The 22,191-nt window shown below is 53.7% G+C and overlaps 2 protein-coding genes across 7 annotated transcripts in view; one reads left to right on the forward strand and one right to left on the reverse strand.

The window, feature by feature from the left end:
• The first annotated feature begins 20 nt into the window (after positions 1 to 20).
• Positions 21 to 9,798, forward strand: ZC3H12A (zinc finger CCCH-type containing 12A). The gene is made up of 6 exons (XM_082613945.1): positions 21 to 62; positions 934 to 1,409; positions 5,804 to 5,943; positions 6,914 to 7,148; positions 7,641 to 7,747; positions 7,946 to 9,798. The coding sequence occupies exons 2-6, from the start codon at positions 1,015 to 1,017 to the stop codon at positions 8,818 to 8,820; spliced, it is 1,752 nt and encodes a 583-aa protein (XP_082470071.1). The 5' UTR covers positions 21 to 62; positions 934 to 1,014; the 3' UTR covers positions 8,821 to 9,798.
• Positions 9,799 to 14,976: 5,178 nt separating this feature from the next.
• MEAF6 (MYST/Esa1 associated factor 6) overlaps positions 14,977 to 22,191 on the reverse strand; it is a 29,798-nt gene continuing 22,583 nt past the window's right edge. The window contains exons 6-8 of one of the 6 annotated variants that reach the window (XR_014293397.1): positions 21,120 to 21,177; positions 20,452 to 20,485; positions 19,838 to 19,964 (exon numbers count right to left, since the gene is read on the reverse strand). Coding sequence is in view for 5 of the 6 variants with exons in the window: in XM_082613953.1 (XP_082470079.1) it covers positions 15,176 to 15,324 (149 nt within the window). In the remaining variant the exon portion in view is untranslated. The other 5 variants (XM_082613950.1, XM_082613953.1, XM_082613952.1 and 2 more) reach the window with 5 other exon arrangements.

The raw sequence follows: 22,191 nt of genomic DNA on the forward strand, positions 1-22,191 counted from the left end.
GGCCTGGCCCCGGGGACTCGGACCCATGGAGATGCCGCCGGTCGCGGCTGCCGCACGGCAGGGTGAGGCGCGCGCGACGAGGAGGGGGCGCGGGTGCGGGTGCGGGCTTAAGGGGCGGTTGGAGGAGCGGATGGGAAGGGCTTTGGCTGGGACTGACCTGAGCGGGAGGGACGTGGGGCCGGTCGGCTCCGGCCTCCCCTACGCCCAGGATCCTCCCAACTTAGTCCAAGTCGGAGGATCCTGGGGGTAGGGAGACCGAGGTCCGGAGGGGGAATAGAGCGCTCGCGAGGCGCTGGGCCGGGACACCCTCAGCGTCACCGAGCCCGGAGGCCAACCAGAGTTTCCCAGCAACTTTTCCCTCTGGTGGGTCGCCCCGGAAACTTCCCCTCCCCCGGTCCGGGAGTCCGGCCACGGGCCCCGCGCCTCCTGGCCTGGGCTCCGAGCACTGGGCAGGCGGGCGGGAGGAGGCGATGGCTTCAAGGGGGAAGCCCCCCCGCCCCGCCCCCCAACGCAGTTCCAACCCAGTGGGTTTCCATCTGAGAGCCCCGCCCCGCAGCTGTCGGGACGCGGCGAGGTCCTCGGAGGCCTCCCAAGACTTCTGGGTCCCCTGGGTTGGCGGGGGGCTGGGGTTGGGGTGGGAGGAGGGGTCAGACTGCCTAAGTTCAAATCCTTGCGCCATCAGCTAACAGCTGGATGACCTAGAGCAAGTTCGTAACGTCTGTGGCTCAGTTTCCTCCTTTGTATTATGGGAATGATGCTCCCCAGCTGGGAGGGCTTTGGAGAGGATAACAGAGGTAACACGGAAGATGGCTTTGCATTTTGCATACTGCCATCAGTCCGTGTGGTCTCATCCTGTTGGATGGGGCGGGGTCAGGAGAGGGGTGAGAGAGAGAGAGCCATTCCCCATCCCTAACCCTCATGGTTGTCATACAGGAGCTGTGACAAGTGCCTTCCACCAGTCGGAGCTGTGAGTGGCCGGTGGAGAGAGAGGCCCACCCAGGAAGCCACCCCACCATGAGTCTGTGGGAGCTTGAAGACGGCCACAGCTGCCGAGGGACCCCCAGGCCAGCCCAGGAGTCCACGGCTGAGGAGGCAAGGACTGCAGAGCTGCAGATGAAGGTTGACTTCTTCCGGAAGCTGGGCTACTCATCTGCTGAGATCCACAGTGTCCTGCAGAAGCTGGGGGTCCAGGCAGACACCAACACTGTGCTGGGCGAGCTGGTGAAACATGGGTCAGCGGCCGAGCGGGAGCGCCAGGCATCGCCGGACCCCTGCCCTCAGCTGCCTCTGGTCCCCCGAGGTGGGGGCAACCCCAAGGCCCCCATCCTGGAGCCCTCTCCCCCCGAGGAGGACAAGGAGGGCAGTGACCTGAGGCCCGTGGTCATCGATGGGAGCAACGTGGCCATGAGGTACATGTCACTTCTGTGGCATTCCAAGAGTGTGTCCGGGAATGGTGGCCGTGTGTCTCTGCACCTCTGGTAGAGAGGATTTCAGAAAGGAGTTTGACCTCTTCTTCAGACTGGTCTAGAGGAAGGAAAAGCCCTTTATGGAGGCCCTACTGTGTGCCAGGAGGCTCCCTTAATCCTCTTGGCTTCTTGGAAGTGGGTTTTAGGGATGTTTGAGGGAGCTCAAAGTGTTGCTCAGGGTCACACGACTGGTAAGTGCCAGAGCAAAGATTCGAACTCAGGTCCTTCTGTCTCCAGAGCTACTTATGCTCTTCAAGAGGGATCAGACTGTGGGCTCCAGCTTACTACATAGGAGCTTTCTTTCCTCCTCCATGAGATGGGGATAACCCACCCCTCAGGTGGTGGTTGTGAGGAGTGAATGCACAGAAGCTGGAGAGAAGTAAGGGCTCATTAATCAGTAGTAGTTGTTATTGTTACTATTATTCAGAGTCTGGCCCTGCTGAGGCCTTGTCCCAGACCTGGACTCCCATGGAAGCGGGCCCAGCTACTGAGGCCTTTGTAGCTGTGACCAAGAGTAACCTTGAGGATCTGGCTCTACATCAGGGGTGTGGGTGGGTAGCTTGATGCTTTGGCTCCAGGGGAGCAGTGACTTGGGTCACTTCTGCTGGAGCCACCTGTGCTGGACTGAGCTCTGAGGGCTCCCCAGGGGGCAGAGCCAGGACTCAGCCCCGTAACCATCCCACCTCTCCCCTACGCAGGCTCGGGGTGGGGGCGGGGGCGGGGAGGGGAGGGGAGGGGCGGCGGGAGGGCTGCCGCGGACCGCAGGGAGCCCAGACTTCCCTTCCATCCAGGCCCTGCCCTCTGGCCCTGCTTTCTCCCAGTCCTTTCAAGGCAGGCTGGTGAGTCAGGGTTGGGTGGATGGTTCACAAGGAAAGGTTCCTATGGGTGTGGATGGGGAGATCCCAGACACAGGTGTGAAGTGGGAAGGGCTCCTTCCCTGGCTTCCCTGAGGTCTCTCAGGTGGGCTGCCTAAGGCCTCTATGCCTTTGCCCCCTCGGCCCCTCCCACACCTGGCCCACCTGGCCCAGCTCAGCTGTCTGGCTGGTCCTGGCCCAGCTCAGCAGGTGTGCAGGTGGCCCTCTTCCAGCCAACTTTTGGGTCAGTCAGTCTTCCCATCTCTGAAATGGACTGAGCCTAGGTGGAAATTGAGGAAAGCTGGCATCCACAGGCCAGCGGCCGCTGGTCCCAATATGTGCTTCGAGAGTTAGGGGATCCCTCTCAGGCTCCAGCAGTGTTTGGCTGGGATCAGCCAGTGACTCCCTCCTCTAGGGGCGTGGGCCAGAGCGCTGAGCCCCAGGGGCAGCCATGTGCTGTGTGTGTTTGTGTCCCAGCAGAAGGAGGAGGGGCCTGGGCGGGAGGAGGGGCAGGTGGTGTAGTGGGTGGCCAGAGGCTGAGCCGCAGGGGCTTTCTGAGCTGGGGCAGTAGCAGGAGGGGAATTCCAGCCTCAAACTTCCTGTCTCAGCCGCTGCAGGGTTCCTGCCCTCCTGCCCCCTCCCGCCCAGGGCTGGCGGGCCAGCCCCTGCCATATGCAAATCGTGGGGAAATTCACCTCTGTTTCCTTCTAAGGGAATTTTTCTCCACTAGCTGGGCCCAGCCCAGGCAGATCTTTTCACCTGGGTAGCCTGCCTTTTGGCCCTGCCCTCTGCCCTAGGGCGGGAGCCGCTGAGCTGGAGTCTCCTACAGAATCGCACATCTTACCAGTGTCTCGTCAGACAGGCTGAGGGGCCCTGACCTTCTGGGCGGACAGGACTGTGGTGTGGGATGGGAGGATGTCTGGTTTTCCTGTGCCAGCACAGCTTCCTCCACAGCAGCGAAGGGGGGACTAAAGTTAGCTGTAGAGAGGCACTCCTGGCTTGGGAGGGCAGGATCTGGGCTTGACTCGAGGGACTGGAACATGTGTTCTACTTCTCCCAAGACTAAGGTTCTGACTACCTGCTTAAGGGATATTCTGGGGGCTAGGGCGGCTGAGAGCAGACTTGTCCCCAGCCGGGGTTTCTGATGCCCAGAAGCAGTACACTGTCCTGGAAGCCCCGGTGTCCCTTGAAGTCCCAGGGCTTGCAGGTGCTGGCCTGGGATGGGGCATATGCAGGTACACACATGTGTGTGTATAGAAGGAGGCAGGTAAATGCATGTGCAGACTGCGTACCTGAGGCAGGGATCAGAGGCAGAGATGATCCCATCCCCACATTTCTGGGGAGACAGAAGGCCTAGGGCAGGGGGAAGCACCGGGCGTTGCGGAGACAAGACGTGGGCCCTGACCCATCCCGCCAGGTCAGGGAAGGCTTCTCAGAGGCAGTGACACCTCACCTGGGTCCTGACAGAGGAGAGGAGTTTGCCAGATGCATGGTTTTCCCTGTTCCCAGCCTGCCCCACCCTCTGAACAGTTTGTTCAAACTCAAGTTTGGGAGCTTTTTTTTCTTTCCTAAATAAACCTCAGCTCTTCTGTTAGGGGCAGGAAGGCAGGCAATCCAGTACCCCCCAGATGTGGGGTTCAAGTTCTGCCTCTTACCAGTAGCCAGGGAACCATCAATGAGTCTCAGAGCCTTGTAAGGATGAAGCAAAGAGGTGTACGATGTACCTGGCCTCTAGCAGGTGCTTGGTACCCACCCATCCCCGCTCCGGGCCTGCTGTCAGGGTTGGCACTTGTCTTTGTACTGTCTTAGCATCAGCACCCGTGGTGGCTATGAGCACAGCCTCTGGGTCTGCATTTCGGTCGGACCACTGCTACTGTGTGATGCCAGCAACTGGTTGCCCTCTGTGGACCAGTTTCCACACCTGAATAAAAGGGCAAGTGGGACTTCCCTGGTGGTCCAGTGGTTAAGACTGCGCACTGCCAATGCAGGGGGCTCGGGTTCAATCCCTGGTCGGTCAGCTAAGATCCCACGTGACACGCAGCACAGCAAAAAAAAAAAAAAAAGTGGGGTGGGCCGGGGCCCTTTATTGATAGTACCCTCCTCAGAGACTTGCTGGTGATTCAGTATTGAGCGTGGAGATCAGGACCTGCCTTACATCTCTCAGTAAATGTTAACTTTTATTGTAAGCAGGCCGGCGGATGGCAGGGAGGCCCCACCTGGTGGGGGTGAGCCCTGCCTTCGGGCTGGACTTTGCCTCACCTACAGTTTACGGAGACCTTCAGCCCTGGGAGCCCCCCACCTCACTCCCAGACAGCCTCCGTGCCCGCCAGCTACCCTACCTCCCTTTCTACTTCTCTCGGGGCTCCAGCTATTACCGCCCCCAAGCCAGCCACAGGATGTGGTTGGCCATGGAGTTGCCTCTTTTGCATAACGCTTATTCTGTTTTATGTGCCAAATATGAGAGTCTGAGTTGTTCGCTAAGGGGCAGGGGTTGTCGGGGTGAGAGCCCCAGCTGACCCCTTCCAGCCCCCTAGCCTGGTCCTGGAGCCCTGCCATGACACCCAGTATTACCTGGGAGCCCCCTTCCATTCCCAGGAAGCCAGCTGGAACCTCCACTTTGTTGGACTGTCTTTGGCCTCAAGAAAACAGGAACGTTGTCCCACTGACATGGGCCCTTCTTAAGGAGGCTGCAGACCACCCGGCCCATTTTTCAGACAGAGAAGCTGAGCCAGAGCAAGCTCAGGGCTTGCTTCTGGACCCAGCCACATTTGGATGGGGTGAGGTCTGGTCCACGGCCCTGGGATATCCCATTTCCCAGCTCTCCTGCTGGCAGAGTCCCCAGAGTCTTCCACACCATCTTTTTGCCTCGGGTCATGCCTTCTCCAAAAGGGCAAGAAGAGAACAGGGAGTCCAGGCGTTCTGGGGAATTGGCAGTCAGAGGAAAAGCGGTTCCTTTCACTTTCAGAACGAAAGGCCTCACAGCTGCCTCCTGCCCTGTGTCCCTCGCCCTCCTCAGTCCCAGCCCCTGCGGTTTGAGCAGGACTGAACTGTAATCCAACTCTAATCCGGAGCAATCTGGTTTCTCCTTCCCAGCACCCACCCTCAGCCCTGCCGAGCCAGCGAGGGAGGGGTGGTGACTCAGTCAGCCTGTGTATATCTGTGTCCCCATGGTCCCCGTGCCTTTCCCCCACCCCCAGGTGTGTTGTAAGCAGCCTGACCCTTCCCCATGTGGGGAGCGGGTGCTGCCAGATTCCTGGGCGTTTCCTCACTGTCAGGAGACGGAACCTCAGGGAAAGCCCCGGGTCTGGCCATCCCGGGCGGTGTGGGAACCAGCAGGGAATACAGGCCCTGGGCCCCTGGCCAGAAGGCAGGGCGCTGAGCCCAGCGGCTCCACCGGCCAGGGCAGGGGCTGGAGTGCAACCCACCTCCCTCTTGTGCGGGCCTGGGAGCAGCGGGCCGACCCCGTCCTCCTCTCCTCCCCAGCCACGGGAACAAGGAGGTCTTCTCATGCCGGGGTATCCTCCTGGCAGTGAACTGGTTTCTGGAGCGGGGCCACACAGACATCACAGTGTTTGTACCATCTTGGAGGAAGGAGCAGCCTCGGCCCGATGTGCCCATCACAGGTGAGTGGCACCTCTGAAGGGGCCTGGTCTCCCTGCCCCAGGAGCCCCCATTCTCCTCAGTAGAGACCCTTTGGGTGTGAGCAACAGCTTCTAGGCCCCAAGCAGGGACCAGCATTCTTTTCCTGGCTTTTGCTGTCCTCAGCATCCCTGCTCTGAACAGCAGTCCTTGGAGATCACCTTGGGCAACCTCTGCCTCCGGGTCCTGGGCACCTCCCTCGCCTGATGGTGGCGTGCCCTTGCCATGTCCCCAACAGCACAGGGGCAGCATGGTGTGGCGGCTGAGCCCCTGGGCTCTAGAATCCTGGCTCAGTCCCTTCTGGCTCTGAGCCACTTGCCCCTCATCTGAGACGCGGGATGGGGTGAGGATTTGATAAACTCGCAGGGTTGGTCGTGAGGATCACACGGGTTAATACACGTAAGTGCTCAGAAGAGCGCCTGGCACATACACAGCAAGTGCCAGCTGCTACCATTGCTCTTACATGAGCCCCCCACCTTGGGGAGGAGAACCTGAATTTATTTCCCTGGAAGTCTTGAGATCTGGGGGCAGGCTGGCTGGGGCTGCCCGCTCCAAGAAAAGCAGCCCCTTCTGGGTGGGTCCTTCTGTTCTGGTTGAGACACTCCTCTGACCCCAGCTCAAGCCGTGGCTCATTCCTAGATCCCTCGAGAACAGGCTGGGCGCGACCAGGCCTGGTGTCCAGGAGGGGGAAGGAGGCAGCCCAGCTCTACTGAGGAGCCTTCCCTGAGCAGGACCTGCCAGGCTGTTCTCCAGGGTCCTTGGTCTTTGGGCAGCAAACTAGGCGCCAGGCCCAGCAAGGGGCTGGGCCTCAGCAGCGGCCTCTGCAGAGCCTCTTCCTGTTCCTGCGACCCTGGAGTTGAGAGCCCTGTGTCCGGCAACCGGGGGTTCGGGGAGCCCTGCGAGCTGGTTCTGGGTCCAGGCTGGGCCCTGACCTGCGCCCCTGCTGCCTCCCAGACCAGCACATCCTGCGGGACCTGGAGAAGAAGAAGATCCTGGTGTTCACGCCGTCGAGGCGCGTGGGCGGCAAGCGCGTGGTCTGCTATGACGACCGCTTCATCGTGAAGCTGGCCTTCGAGTCCGATGGCATCGTGGTCTCTAATGACACTTACCGGGACCTCCAGGGTGAGCGGCAGGAGTGGAAGCGCTTCATCGAGGAGCGGCTGCTCATGTACTCCTTCGTCAACGACAAGTATGTTCCCGCCAGCGCCGGGAGGTGCCTGGGGGAGGGGTGCAGCTGGGGCAGCTCTGCTGCGGGGCCGTGGCCTCGGGCCCAGGCAGCGGGCCCCACATAGGAAGGGTCAGGCTGGGACCAGACTGGGGCTGTCTGATCTGGGGAATGGAGAAGGAGCATGTGGCACAGGATGTGGTCGGTGCTTCCAAGAGGGCATCTGCACTCGCCAGCGCCGAAGCTCTGACCAGAGGCCGGTGGATGCAGCCTTCGATTCAGATGTTTGGCCTCAGTGAGCTCCCAGCAGGAGAGTCGCCCTAAAGGTGCCCATGGCTGCGGCCTTCTGGCCTGGGACCTCCACTCCCTTGGGACAGTACCCCCTAGAGCCCAGGGATGTCCTGCCGGGCAGACAGCAGTTTTAGGAGCTGCCCTCCTCTCCGTGCTAGCGAGGCTTCCTGTCCTGCCCCCTCGTCAGCACTGGGAAGTCCCCCTTCATGTCTCGCGCCTCCGCAGGTTCATGCCCCCTGATGACCCCTTGGGCCGTCACGGGCCGAGCCTGGACAACTTCCTGCGTAAGAAGCCACTCATGGCTGAGCAGAGGAAGCAGCCGTGTCCCTATGGTAAGAGCCCCAGCCCCACCCTCCAGGGCCCTCCTCACACCATCCCCTTCCTCTCTTGCCTGAGTCGGCCTGCGCCCCGCCCCACGTTCTTTCTCTCGAGGACCCCCAACCCTATGTTTCCTGTGCTACCCCCTTCCGTCTCCCACCCCCTGGTTCTAGAGCTCCCCTGGCTGAGAGACCTCCTTAATTCTCTCTCAGGGAGGAAATGCACCTATGGGATCAAGTGCCGATTCTTCCACCCCGAGCGGCCAAGCCGGCCCCAGCGCTCCGTGGCTGACGAGCTCCGTGCCAACGCCCTCCTCTCGCCCCCCAGGCCGCCGAGCAAGGAGAAAAGTGGCCGGCGGCCTTCACCTTCCTCTCAGCCCGGCTCTCTGCCAACAGAGCGTGAGCAGTGCAGCCCGGATGGGAAGAAGCTGGGGGCCCAGACATCCCCGGGAACCCACCGGGAAGGCCTGACACAGACCTTCACCCCGGCAGGCAGGAGCCTCCCACCTAGTGGGGGCAGTGGCAGCAGCTTTGGGCCCTCCGACTGGTTCCCGCAGACCCTGGACTCTCTCCCATATAACTCCCAGGATTGCCTGGACTCAGGCATTGGCTCCCTGGAGAGCCAGATGTCAGAACTCTGGGGGATCCGAGGAGGCGGCCCTGCTGAGCCGGGCCCACCTCGGGGCCCTTATGCCGGCTACCGCCCCTATGGGGCCGAGCTCCCCGCCACTCCGGCCTTCTCTGCCTTTGGCCGGGCCATGGGTGCTGGCCACTTCAGCGTCCCTGCTGACTACGCACCCCCGCCAGCTGCCTTTCCACCTCGAGAGTACTGGTCTGAGCCATACCAGCTGCCCCCACCCACCCGAGTCCTGCAGGAGCCCCGGGTGCCGGGCCCAGGGGCTGACAGGGGCCCCTGGGGCGGGGCAGGCAGCCTAGCCAAGGAGCGAGCCAGCGTGTACACCAAGCTGTGTGGCGTCTTCCCCCCGCACCTGGTGGAGGCCGTGATGGGGCGCTTCCCGCAGCTCCTGGACCCCCAGCAGCTAGCCGCCGAGATCCTCTCCTACAAGTCCCAGCACCTCAGTGAGTAAGCCGGCCAGCCGCCCGGGCAGCACCTCCGGCCTCCGAGGGCTGCCAGGCTGGGCTTTGAGCCTTCAAGCAGCCCAGCCCCGGCCCCAGCCTGGAGGCTGGACAGAGGGAGGATTCAAGTAGGGAAGAGAACCCACAAACCAAAGATACTGTAGGATTGGTTCTGGCACCTCTAGGCGTCTGCCCAAGGGGTCAGGAGCGATCACCCTGTTGATGCACATTGTATCTGTAGTTTAAGGAGACGCTGCCGGTAACGGCTGTCAGTCTGTGGCTGAGGCCCAAACCCTCCTTTCTCTCAGAGGGCGGGGAGGGAGGCAGCGGGGAGCAGAGGCCTGGGCTGGGGGCCCTCTGCACGGCCCCCCACCTCCGCCCCGTCCCTGGGATGCCGGCCTTGGCCGGCTCGTTGGGCACCGTGTGCCTGCCCTCTGTGGGCCCTCCTCTAAGCCAATGAGGCCTCGTCCGTGCTCTAGCGGGCACGGGGCTTCATGTTAGTAAGCAAGTTGCTTCTTAATAACCCCCTTCCGTCCCACTCTGTGCTCCTATCCCATCGCCCCTGCAGGGTCAAGGGCACTCTGCCCCACCCTCTCCCCCCTTCCTCTGTATTCAGAGCCGTCTCGCCCTTCCCCAAGGGGGACATGTGTCTGTGTGTGTACAGCTGTAAATGTTAAATATTTTAACTGGAAAGCCCTTGCCTCTCTTCACACATCAATAAAGTACAATGTGAGCCCCTCTAAGAGGTGATGGTCTTTGCTGCTTCCGGGTGGAGCCGGCTCCTGGGTGATGGAAGGTCAGCAGGTGGGCACCCCGGATCTGCCTCCACGCCAGCTCCCTGACCCGCTCTGGAAGGAGGGTTTTCTGAGCTCTGCCGAGAGGGCTCTGTCCCTTGGGGTAGAGGCATCCTTCCTGAGGCCTCGGGTCAGGCCTTGAGAGGAGGCGGCTGTGGACACATGGGCAGAGTGTCAGGGAGCAGAAGCGTGAAGCTTGGAGTCCTGAGGCTTCAGCATGGGGAAGGGGTGCTGTTGCGGGTGAGTAGGGGGATGGATCAGGCTGGCCCCTCCGTCTGCCCCGTGACCAGACCTGAGCGTTCCAGGACAGCTTGTAGAGTGGGCCTAAGGGCTCAGCTCTGTCCTGTCCTCCCAGATCTTGCCCTGCTTCAGGCCCGGAGTGGAGTAGGGGGCACTGGGGTGGAATCAGCCTGGAGAGGCCCTGCCAGGGTAACCTCCAAGCAGGAGGTTAGGGGTCCCTGGCCCCAAACACAAGAACAGGTTCTGCCACCACGAATGTTACCTGGGGCAAGTGACTACCCCTCTGGGTCTCAGTTTCCGCATCTATGAAGTGGGGATGATGATGGCACCTACCTTACAGGGCTATACCTTACGGGAGGATGTGAGATCATCCGTGTTGTGTTCACCTCCACCCACCATCTCAACCTTCCCATCTGCCCCTGGAAGGGAAAGGGCCAGGCAGGAATACACAATTTTTTAAAAAAATAAATTTATTTTATTTATTTTTGGCTGCGTTGGGTCTTCGTTGCTGTGCCCAGGCTTTTTCTAGCTGTGGCGAGCGGGGGCTACTCTTCATTGCGGTGTGCGGGCTTCTCATTGCAGTGGCTTCTCTTGTTGCGGAGCACGGGCTCTAGGCACCCGGGCTCAGTAGTTGTGGCTCGTGGGCTGTAGAGCACAGGCTCAGTAGCTGTGGCGCACGGATTTAGTTGCTCCGTGGCATGTGGGATTCTTCCCAGACCAGGGCTCGAACCCGTGTCCCCTGCATTGGCAGGCGGATTCTTAACCACTGCACCACCAGGGAAGTCCTACACAATTTTTTTTTTTCAGATAAAAATGAGGTATAAATGTTAAATATTTTAAGTGAAAAGCTGGACAGTCAGATGATCCCCAAACACCATCAGCAGTGGAAAAAATAGTTTTAAGAATTACATCTTTGGGCTTCCCCGGTGGCGCAGTGGTTGAGAATCTGCCTGCCAATGCAGGGGACACGGGTTCGAGCCCTGGTCTGGGAAGATCCCACATGCCTCAGAGCAACTAGGCCCATGAGCCACAACTACTGAGCCTGCGCGTCTGGAGCCTGTGCTCCGCACCGAGAGGCCGCGATAGTGAGAGGCCGGCGCACCACGATGAAGAGTGTGGCCCCCACTCTCTGCAACTAGAGAAAGCCCTCGCACAGAAACAGAAGACCCCACACAGCCAAAAATAAATAAATAAATAAAGGAGTTCCTTTTAAAAAAAAAAAAGAATTAACATCTTTGAACATTTCACCCAATTTGTACTTTTTATTTGTGAAGCTTTTATTGTCTCTATTTTTTTTCTAGAAACTGCTTTCCCATAGAATGGCTGTGCAGCATGTTGTAGGAAAGGCCACCCCGGTGATCTCCCTGCACATTAGGGACTCCCCGCGCCCCGCCAGTTGCTCTTGGCCCAGAACGCTCTGTAGAAGCCTGCACTTGAGGCAGGAATCTGCGTGCACGATGTGATAGTGACTGCAGCAAACGTTACTTCCAAGCCCCCATGTCGCGCTTTTCCAGGCGCTCTGTGCCTGTCGCGTCCAGCTGCCTTGGGACGCTTTACCTGCACCAGGAAATGTCGCTGCCTCGTTTATAAAATAGTTTTTCCAGTCGAGAACAGTATTCCAGATTAAAGGCTACTTATGGGCCTTTGTGTTTATAGACAGGAAGCTAAAATACCGGACTGTCCAGTTCATTATCAGCCGCTGACTGATAATGAGTGACTTTGCCCGAGGTCCCACGGAGGACTCAGGCAGGGCCTCTGATTGGGGTCCCCTGGCCCCACAAACCTGAGGAAGGGAGGGACCCAGACACTGGTTCGCAGTGACTCTCGGGCCCCTGAGGGGGATGGAGGTGGAGGGGGTGCCCTCAGCCCCGCCCCTCACAGCCATGTGGAGTTACGTCTGCATGGGGACCCTCCCGCGGGAGCGCTGGCCTGACCACCCCATGGCCCTGCTCACGGCAGGTGCGCCAGCAGTCCCACCCACGCGGCCCCCTCTCTGCACACCACAGGGCGGGGAGGGTCGTGAAGGCCGTGAGGCTGCAAGGGGGGCCTGGAAGGAGAAGTCGGGCGCCTTCCCCCCTCTGCCCATCCCACCAGCCTGCTCTCCGTAAGCGTGAAGGCTCACACTTGGTTCCTGACCAGAGCTGAACTCTTGGTCATTCACTGCTTCTGCTTTGTGGGGAGGGGAGGAAGAGGCAGATTCCACAGGCAGGTGGGCAGTGGACAGGCGGCAGTGGGCAGCAGGTCCGGGCTTGCTGTGGTACCGCCTGGCCTTGCTGGCTCGCCGGCAGGCACGGACAAGGGCAGCAGAGCCCACACGGCAGATGCGAGCTGGGGCCGGGCTCGTGGAGGACTGAGTCAGTTCACTGCCCTGTCGTCTTTGCTTTCCCGGCAGCTTCGGCCTGGCTGGGCTGGCCGTCCAGGGTTCAGAGCTTCCCCTCCAGGCCTCTTTCTCAATCTGGCTTCCGGGCAGAGCTGCTCAGAGGCTGCCAGGCCCAATGCCCAGCATGTTTCTTTCCCAGGACTTGGGTTTTAACTGCGAAGTTTTCCTCACCACCTCCTGCCCCACCCGCTGAAGCATCTTTATTCACGAGGCCTCAGCGTCCCCGCCTGTGAAAGGGACATGATGGTCCCTGCTTCTCCCTAGATTTGACAAGAGGACACCTCAGTGTGGCTGGTGGCAGCACAGGAGGGAGCAGCCCTGGGTTCGGGTCCCCCTCACTGGCTGTGGGGCCTCTTGGGGCCTGGGCGGCCCTCTCGGGGCCTGGGCTTCCTGGCCTACCTCACAACACGGTTGTAAAGTGTGAGAGAAAGACAAGTACCACGTGATATTGCTTATCTGTGGAATCTAAAAAAATGGTACAAATGAACTTATTTACAAAACAAAAATAGTCACAGCTGTAGAAAACAAACTTATGGTTACCAAGGGGAAGGGGTGTTTGGGGAGGGATGAACTGGGAGATTGGGATGGACATGTACACGCTACTGTACATAAAACAGATAACAAATAAGAACCTGCTGTACAGCACAGGGAACTCTACTGAGTACTCTGTAATGACCTATAGGGGAAAAGAATCTAAAAAAGAGCGGATATATGTATATGTATAACTGAGTCACTTTGCTGTACACCTGAAACTAACACAACATTGTAAATCAACGATACTCCAATAAAAATTTTTTAAAATAGGGCTTCCCTGGTGGCGCAGTGGTTGAGTCCGCTTGCCGATGCAGGGGACACGTGTGCGTGCCCGGGTCCGGGAAGATCCCACATGCCGCGGAGCGGCTAGGTCTGTGAGCCGTGGCCGCTGAGCCTGTGCGTCCGTAGCCTGTGCTCCACAACGGGAGAGGCCACAGCAGTGAGAGGCCCGCATACCGCCAAAAAAAAAAAAAAATTTTTTTAAATAATAAAAGAAAATAGTGTGAAGGAGAGAGTGGCAGGGCCAGAACGTGACCCTGAGACAGGATCTCAAGCCACTGAGGTGCTGGGGGGGATCAAGCTCCAGTCACTGCCCTGCCGGCTCTTTCCTCCTTTTGTTTTCCTGGTTCCAGGGGCTGAGAAGCCAAGGGGGAGCGTATGCAAATCCCTGCATTGGGAAATGACCCTGGGGCGCTCCCAGAGGATGGCCTCCTGCCAGCCCTTCCCCCAACCCCCCTAGGCCCCTACACCCCACCCTGGGGCTCTCACCAGCAGGGGCCTGACCCTGGGTCTTCTTGCAAGTTCTGTCCTGCACTCGGGTTAACCACACTGGGGCGCAGGATGACTACAGAAGCCTTGGCCTCCCTGGCAGAGAACTGGATGCAATTCCCTGCCTGGAGGTCCCTGCCCCCGCTGTCCCCATCGCACCGCGCCAGCCTGACGAAACCCTACAGTCCCTAAAGATCTGAGGGCCAAAACTAGGAGCAGGAGAGCTTTGAGGCTCCAGGAGAGCAGCTCCTGGGCAACCTCCACCCCAGTGCGGCTAACACCCCAAACAGCACTGGTCTCCTGCAGGGTGGTAGCGGGGAGTGGCTGGGAGAGGCCACCAGTCACCATCCAGCTGCCACTTCCTTCCTCTTCCTGCCACGCTCTGTGCCCTCCCTCCTCCCCCCAGGTCCCCTGGAAAAGCCAGACTGTGTCTCCCCTACACAGAAGGGCAAGCCCCCTGCCCTGAAGGAGGCGCTGGGCAGGTCTCTGTGACAAACAGACTGGGATTCAAGGGGACACAAATCTAGAGTTGGGGGAGGGGTAGTGCCATCAGCCCAAGCCCTGGGCCCAGCTGGTCTCCAGGGGTTCCTGACGCTAAAGAAGGAAGTTCCGGGATCCTAGCACTTTTGCCCCAGGGATTCTCAAACCTCTGGCTCATTTTTTTTCCCTAGACCATATAGCAGGGTGGGTAGAGGGTGGTGAGTAAGAGCCTGTTTTGGGGGCCTCCTAGTTCATGGGAAGGGTGTGGGAGATTTGGCTGAAAGGGACAGGAAGTAGGGCCCTACAATTAAGGAAAATGAAGCCTTCCCAGGCCATGGTATGTAAATCCTTCTGGCTAGTTCCTGGACGGGGAGGAGGCCCCAGGCTGTCATTCTGGGGTGTGGCCTCAAAGCCCGACTCAAGGCCGCTACGGGTGATCTTAAGCTGCACACCCATTTAAGAAATGGCTGCAAAACTAGGTGGGAGAAATGGACTGGGCAACCCACCCACCGCACAGGGTTAGGAGGTTGCTAGGAGGCAGGTCACTGGGAAGGGTCCAAAGGCTCTGATTCTGGCTGCTCTCCAGAGAAGAGCCTCGCTAAAGGCCACTGTGGGCGCTGTGGTGCTCTGCCTGCCACCTGCTGGCACCTCCTGGTAAGGACTGCCTGGGGAGCAGGGGGCCTGCTTAGCCCACAGGGCTGCCAGCCCAGGCCTGAGCACAGGGCCTAGAAACTGGGATGCTTGGCAGGATCCGAAAACACAAAACTAAAGAGAAAAATATGGAAAGTAAGTGCTACGGCAAAAACAGGGAATTCTCAGTGGTCTTTGCAGCTCCACCTGGAAAGCAACACCAGAGTTCACAGTCTGCCCTACAAAGTTTAGAGTTCCAGAAAATTCCAACTGTTCTGGGTAACAAATTATCAAAGAAAAATTCTCAGGAACTGGACAAATAGGGAGGAAAGGAAAAGGAGAAAGAAATACTTGTATTCCTTTTTTTTTTTTTTTTTTTGGCTGCACTGGGTCCTCGTTGCTGAGCGCGGGCTTTCTCTAGTTGCGGCGAGCGGGGTCTCCTCTTCTTTGCGGTGCACAAGCTTCTCACTGCAGTGGTCTCTCCTGCTGTGGAACACGGGCTCTAGGTACGCGGGCTTCAGTAGTTGCGGCGCCCGGGCTCTAGGGCGCACAGGCTTCAGTAGTTGTGGCTCGGAGGCTGAGTGGCTCCGCAGCATGTGGGATCTTCCCAGACCAGGGAATGAACCTGTGTCTCCTGCATTGGCAGGCGGATTCTTCACCACTGCGCCACCAGGGAAGTCCCTGTATTCCTATTTTTAAAGTGATATGGAAGATAAAGTCACAGTGAGTTCCACGTATTTCAACCCTTTGGCTCAGCCATCCCACCGCTAAGCACAGTGTTTGCAAAATGATGTGTGTAACGCACCACAACACTGCCTGAAACAGCAAAAGATGGGAAATAACATTAACACTATCAGTAGAGGACTGGGTTAGATAGATTTTGGTAACAAATGGAATGGAGTATTAGGTAGCCAACAGAAACGAGGCCGCTGCATTTACAGAACATTTTCTAAGCTATATTACTAGCTGAAAAAAGTATGCTCCCCTTTCGGTAATAGTCACACATACGTGTGCATGTTGCTCATGAATGTACAAGGTTCTTCTGGAAGGGTACACAGGAAACTGTCTCCGGGAAGGACAACTGGGAGCAGAGGGACAGGTGGACTGACTTTTCATTGACCGCACTTCAGTACCACTTGAATATATGCCACTTGCATGTATTACTTATTCAGATTAGATTGTTGTTTTTTTTTTTGCGGTACGCGGGCCTCTCACTGCTGTGGCCTCTCCCGTTGCGGAGCACAGGCTCTGGACACGCAGGCTCAGCGGCCATGGCTCACTGGCCCAGCCACTCGGCATGTGGGATCTTCCCGGACCGGGGCATGAACCCGCGTCCCCTGCATTGGCAGGCAGACTCTCAACCACTGCGCCACCAAGGAGGCCCCAGATTAGATATTTTAAAGCATCCTTGGGTAGAGAAATAAGTTATGGGGGGTGGGGATGGGGATCTGAGGAGGCCTGTATTGGCCAGGGGTCTCTAATGTTTATTCTTTTTTTTTTTTTTGGCACCACGCAGATTATGGCATCTTCGTTCCCCAACCAGGGATCAATCCCTGGCCCACAGCAGTGCAAGCGTGGAGTCCTAACCACGAGACCACCAGGGAATTCTCAGCTAATGTTTATTCTTGTACACGAACGGTGAAAAGTTGGTGCACACCTACCCCCAACATGTGTATGTTGTTAAACCATGATAAGTGCCATTTTGGAAGATCAAAATGGTTGACTGCTTGTGGTTCAACCTAATATTTATTTACAAATTACCTTACATGTACTAATGAATGAATATTTCTGCATATTATATAACACAAAGTGAGGAACTAAGTAAGGCTGAGCCAGAAAGTAAATATAAACCAAAGGCCTGCCGTGTTCTTCCCAGCCCCCAACCCCTCCCCTTGGAGACCAGCACCCTTTGAAGTGGGGATCAGAATCAACTCCGCCACAGCCCATCTCAGTGAGGAAAACCGTTTCAAATCATGAAGCTTACCGCTTATAAAATTCAGACCTGATAATGTTAACTTGGATTAACACAGGAATGAGAACCTCAGCCCCTTCTTCTTCTCTCTGCACCTCCCAAGCACATCGCCCTCGCAGGGACTCAGTATGACCCCAGCCTGGGAGAAGTAAATGTGTGCAGAGCGCAGCCCTGCTCCCCCACTGCAGCATCCCCAGTCAGGCTTCCGATGTGAGTTTTTAAGTGTAATGATGCCTCAGTAATTTGGAGTAAGGCTAAGGGGCAGAGGAGTCAGAATAAAAGCAAAAACTAAGTCACACAGTGTTTCAAAACAGCATACTTACTGCTCTCAAGCTTAGGCCATTTAATACTTGTTTCAGTTCCCTTACTTGGCACACAGGTCAAGAAGTCAAGAATACTCTCTTTAGAATACATACTTACAGGGTACTTACATTACCCCAGCACCCAAAAGCTCAATCTTGGAGTCGGAAATAATGCTAATGCCTGCTTCCTCCTCTTTCACAGCAAGGGATTTTCTTCTAAGCAAAGAGAATAAACTCCATGATAGGGTAAACGTTTAACCTAATTATGGATCAATTTCCTACAGCACTCCAAAGGGCCCCAAGATGGGGACAACAGCTTCGACAGGCCATGCTCTCAACCCTCACTTAGCCCTGTCCAAATTCACAACGCTTCCCTCGGTCCCTCCCCTGGGCCCCAAATAGCTTCTCACCTCCTGCTTTGTAGGTTGTTCCCGTTCTCCATGTTCAACTTTTAGGGTCTGATGGTGTTTAGAGCACTTTGAGCTATTTCCTCATCTCCTGGAAGAGGGTACTTGAGACTCCCTAGGAAGCTCTATACAGGCACCATCCTCCCAGGGTAAGACATAAAGTGCCTGGATTTTTTTTTAGTATCTTGTAACTACCAAAAGGAGCAAAGGACAACCTATTCCCATCTTAGAGATGAGAAGGTTAAAGGCCGGAAGCCAAGTACTATTCCAAACCCAACCAAGCTGGTGAAGGCAGTACCTTCTCAGTGGTCCTGGCAGCCATTCCAGGGCAGAGGTCACTGGTAGGGGCAGCTAAGATGGGAGGACACAGGCCACCCAGCAGACCACCTCCACCAAGTGTCACAGATAGGAACTGCGAGGGCAACTGCCACCTAAATACACGTGTTCCTCCACTAGGAAGGTTGTTCCTCTAATCAAGAACTTGATCAAGGTCATAACCTTATCCTCTTTTAAACTCAAGCAAACTTAAGCTTAGCTGATAGCCAAAGTTGCAAATATCACAAGTATGGTAGGCAGGGATCTCCCGGCATTTTTTCCCAAACCAGCCCAACATAGGGAACCTAAGTGATCTCTCAAGACTCTTGTATCTCCAGTATGTCTGGCCAACTTACAGGAAAGTTGTGAGGTCTCCTAATCAATGATTAAACTTTATAGAGAAAATATGTATAAAGCAAGCCATGTCTCTAACCATAATTACACATACGTAGAGGTATTCATACACATAGATATGCTTTTAATAATATATCTTTTTAAGAGTAGTCCTACTCTATCTCTAGCAAAAGTCAAACTGTGAGAGTCAGAAATATCTTCAGGTTTGCTGTGTGCTGTCCTCAGAGTTAAGGAAACCACTGGGATCCCATCCTTCCCTCCGGGGAAAGGAGACTGACAAAAAAGGATACAGAAAGCTTCTGGTTTCCATTGTCTTTAGTTTTGTTTTTAAGGAACAATCTATATAAGAAACTACTTCCTTAAAAAATCCCTGAAGTTCTGCTACCAAAGACATAGGCAAAGACATCTAAATAGCCACAGAGTCAAAAAAAAAAAAAAAAAGTTTATTTGAGAACAAGAGGAAGTTTTTGCACATCTGACAAGGTAGACGTGTTTTGATAATAGACGCCATCCATATTTCAGATCTACCAGTATTGCCACAAATGGAACATATTTTTTCTAATGAAGATATGGACATAAGTAAAGGACTATGACTAAATAGAGTCAAAGGAAAGGTGAGGCCCCACAGCTTATCCCTTAGACTGATTCATGACACAGGATTTAAATCGAACAATCCAGTCTCCTAATGCAGTGGTTCTCAACTTGGTTTCTTATCAGAATGCCAGGGACTCTTCGAACGAATATCCCCAATACTAGGCTGTACCCGAGTCAGAGTCTTGGGGAGTGGGACCCAGGCACTGGTATTTTTTTAAGCATCCCAGGTGATTCCAATGTGCAGCCAAGGTGGACCGCTGCTCCAGAGGCAGGTAACACCCATCAACAGGCTCCTCAGCCCATCCACCCTGAAAGGAAGGGGCATTTGCTGGGCATCGCGGCCTCTCGGTGATCCTGTCATTCACTTTGCTCAAGGACTCCAGGCGTTATCAGCTTTGGGTACAATGTAGAGCCTTTCCATTTGCCTTAGTGATTTTTAGAGCAATATTTAATCAGGCAAATACCATCAAAGAGAGAAAAGATGGAAAAAGAAATTTCCGTAAGGCATGATACAAATAAGTAAGTGAAAAAACAATCTCAAGTTTAAAAGTGAAGGATGAGAAGTCAAAGCCTGTGAAATTTTATTTATACAAAAGAATAAAAATACCTATTTTAAAAGGACTGATTTAAACTTATGTTTTTCAGCTTTCCTGTTCCTTGAACATGAAACTGCTTCCAACTCAAAAAGATTTAAGATAAGTAATTATTAAATAAACACTCTTTACCTTCCCTCTGCAAAAAAAAAAAAAAAAAAAAAAAGCCAAGTCCCCATTTTATTTATGGTAAACCAAATTATTTTCAGTTAAGAATATTGGCAACTGCACGAAACAGATTATCAGATATGTCAGCAGGAAGGTATGAGCTGTACAATGGCATTACAAAAAGTCCCAAAAGAAAATAAGATGGTAAAAACAATCATAGAAAAATGATAAAACACAAACAAAATAAGAAAACGCCAGATATTTACAGCCTCCCTCTGAAATGTGACTTGTTCTACGTTCAGCATAAAACAAACCTAGAGAACATTTCTCGATGCGCATCACAGATGAAGCTGGTGCCAGCCAGTTTGACGGGAGAGACATTGGTTCCAAGAAGTGAGAAATGCACAGTTAGCAACTTGCTGGGCTTAAAACAATGTCTTGGGTCTTCCTGCAATTGTTACTGAAAATGACACAAAATAAATGCTCCGATATGGTCTTACAGAAACGACTTGTTTGTCACCACATTTCAGAACAAACTACTCAGAGTCACAGGCACCGGGTCTGGGAAAGCAGAGATGGATGGCCACGCAGCCAGGTGAGGGGTGTTTATCTTTGTGAGGTCGGAGGAGGGAAGCAGGGCTCTATAGCCTGGACGCTTCTGCACTAATGAGTCTTCTAATAATCCTGAAGAGAGAAAAACAAAAGTCCCAACTTATTCTCAGCAGAACATTGATAAATTCTCACCAACAACCCTGCTAGGCTATTGCTCTGTAGCCAAAGATTCTATTTCAAATATGACAGTCAATATTTCACATCGAAAATGGCTTGTCTTCTGAATCCACAAAGGGACAGAAACATCAATTCTGCCTTATTAGACCTGAGAACTCACCAGTTAGAGGCATGGGGGTGGTGAGGAGGGGTAGTATTAACAGTTCATTATTTAATCAAAGCGAATTTTTCTTCAGTAAAAAATGTGTGAGCCCTTCTCTCTCCAAAATATAAAGAAAGTACACAAACCTAAAAGTCAAAGTGCATCCAGATGGATACCCCAGACTTTAAAACAAGAACTGTGACCCCAGATTAGGAACACTCAAGCTCTGAAGACAAATACGTTTTTCTAGCCATCTACAAAAATCACCAGCCTCTCTGAAATGGTCTGGCTGATACTTACAGCTCGTGGTTTTTTGTTTAACTTCAGATCAATCCTGTGATAGGAAAGATAAAAGATATTTGCATTTTAATTTACAGAAAATGGGTCCAAGAATCAGCTACTGCATAGGGCACAAGCTATAACAAAGACTATTTGGTTAAGTAAAATCCACATTCTTCATTAGACTATGTCATATTTAGTTGTTTACCCAGATATTATTAAGCAAGTATTTATTAAAAACATGAGCAGATACTCTTGCCACAAGGTAAACTTAGATGACTCAAAAAGAAATACACTATAGCAGTTATAAAAGTCGTACAATTTTTAAAAATTATTCCAAAATTACACGTTAAAGAGCTTGGATTAAGAGGGCATGCTCTACGTTAATGTGTTAGCTCTGCAACTATGCTGCTGATAATCACTGAGACACTGAGTGATTAAGAACAGGAAAGAGACTAGGAGTTTGTATTCCTTGGACATGAAACACAAAAGAAATTCAACAAATTTCAATTTTTAAATCTTTCCAGAGCAAAACATCAAGATCTTAAACTATCAATCTCCTTATGAAGCAAAGCCAGGATATCAATTTAAATATTAATCAAAGTAAAGGTTATCTATTTTTAAAGAAATTAAAATGCATAAAAGTGAAGTTTACTTAATTTTGCTTAAGTTATTAAATAAAATGTTACCTCCATCACGTTTTTCTGTTTTTAAAAAAAACTTCCCAGCCTAACCTAATATACATACCTACAATTAAACAGATAAACTATGGGTTAGAAAGGTCTCAGAAAGGCATATCTGTCTCTACACACTAAACAACACAGCACAAGTACTAATTCAAATCAAACTTACTCAAAGTCATAATCAAACATGCCAGACGGGCTGAGGGGCAGCATTTGAAAGGAAGAAAGCAATAGAAATTAATATCCTAATTGAATAAATTAGTTGATTAGCCACCCTAGCAAGATTTGTAGAAACAAAATCACTTTTAAGAATCTTAAGCCACAAAGTTTCAAACATCAAAGATTCTGTGGTTGGGAGATTCCCTTCCCTCGATGGATTTCATATCAGAAGAACAGACTATAAAAAGAAAAGTTATTTCATTAGAAAACTAGATATCTGCAGGGCTTCTATTAACTGCCAGATTCAGAGTTAGAACTTTTAAAATATTTAATTATAATGAAAAATAAACAGGGCATTTAGAAGAAATAGAGAACAAAGGGTTTAGTCACATAATGAAAAGTGCTTTGAAGACAGTACCAACAACTCGGCATAATATGCTTTCACTAAAATGAAAGATAAAAATATCATACATTTTTGAAAATAGAAAACATTCTGCAATTTCTAACTCGGGTTTTATATTTAAGCATGTCCAAACATGGTACTCCTTTTCTCTGCATTCATGCTAGAAGCCAAGGGTTGAATCAGAGTCTAATTCCAAAAACCACAGAGCCATATTACTCTGCCCCTGAACTGGTGAAGGCAGTTAACGGTTTATGTCAGGGCTACAATTATGGAACGCCGAAGTCTGCAGTGCGCCTATTGAAACAAAGGGAAGTTGACATCCACAAGCACCCAAGCCGTAAGGGTCCAGATGGAAGCAGCCTAGAGGAGAAGGCCGTTTTGGGCCATCGCCGCTAACAGACCACGGGCTGGGCAGACCTCCAAAGCAAATGTTAACCAGGGGCACAACACCAGCTCCTTAGCTGGCTCCAGAGCCTTTCAGACTGTAGACAGGAGGTAAAACAATATGCATAATGG

The sequence above is a fragment of the Mesoplodon mirus genome, assembly GCF_964341445.2.
Source record: "Mesoplodon mirus genome assembly, chromosome: 3".
Lineage (NCBI taxonomy): Eukaryota > Metazoa > Chordata > Mammalia > Artiodactyla > Ziphiidae > Mesoplodon > Mesoplodon mirus.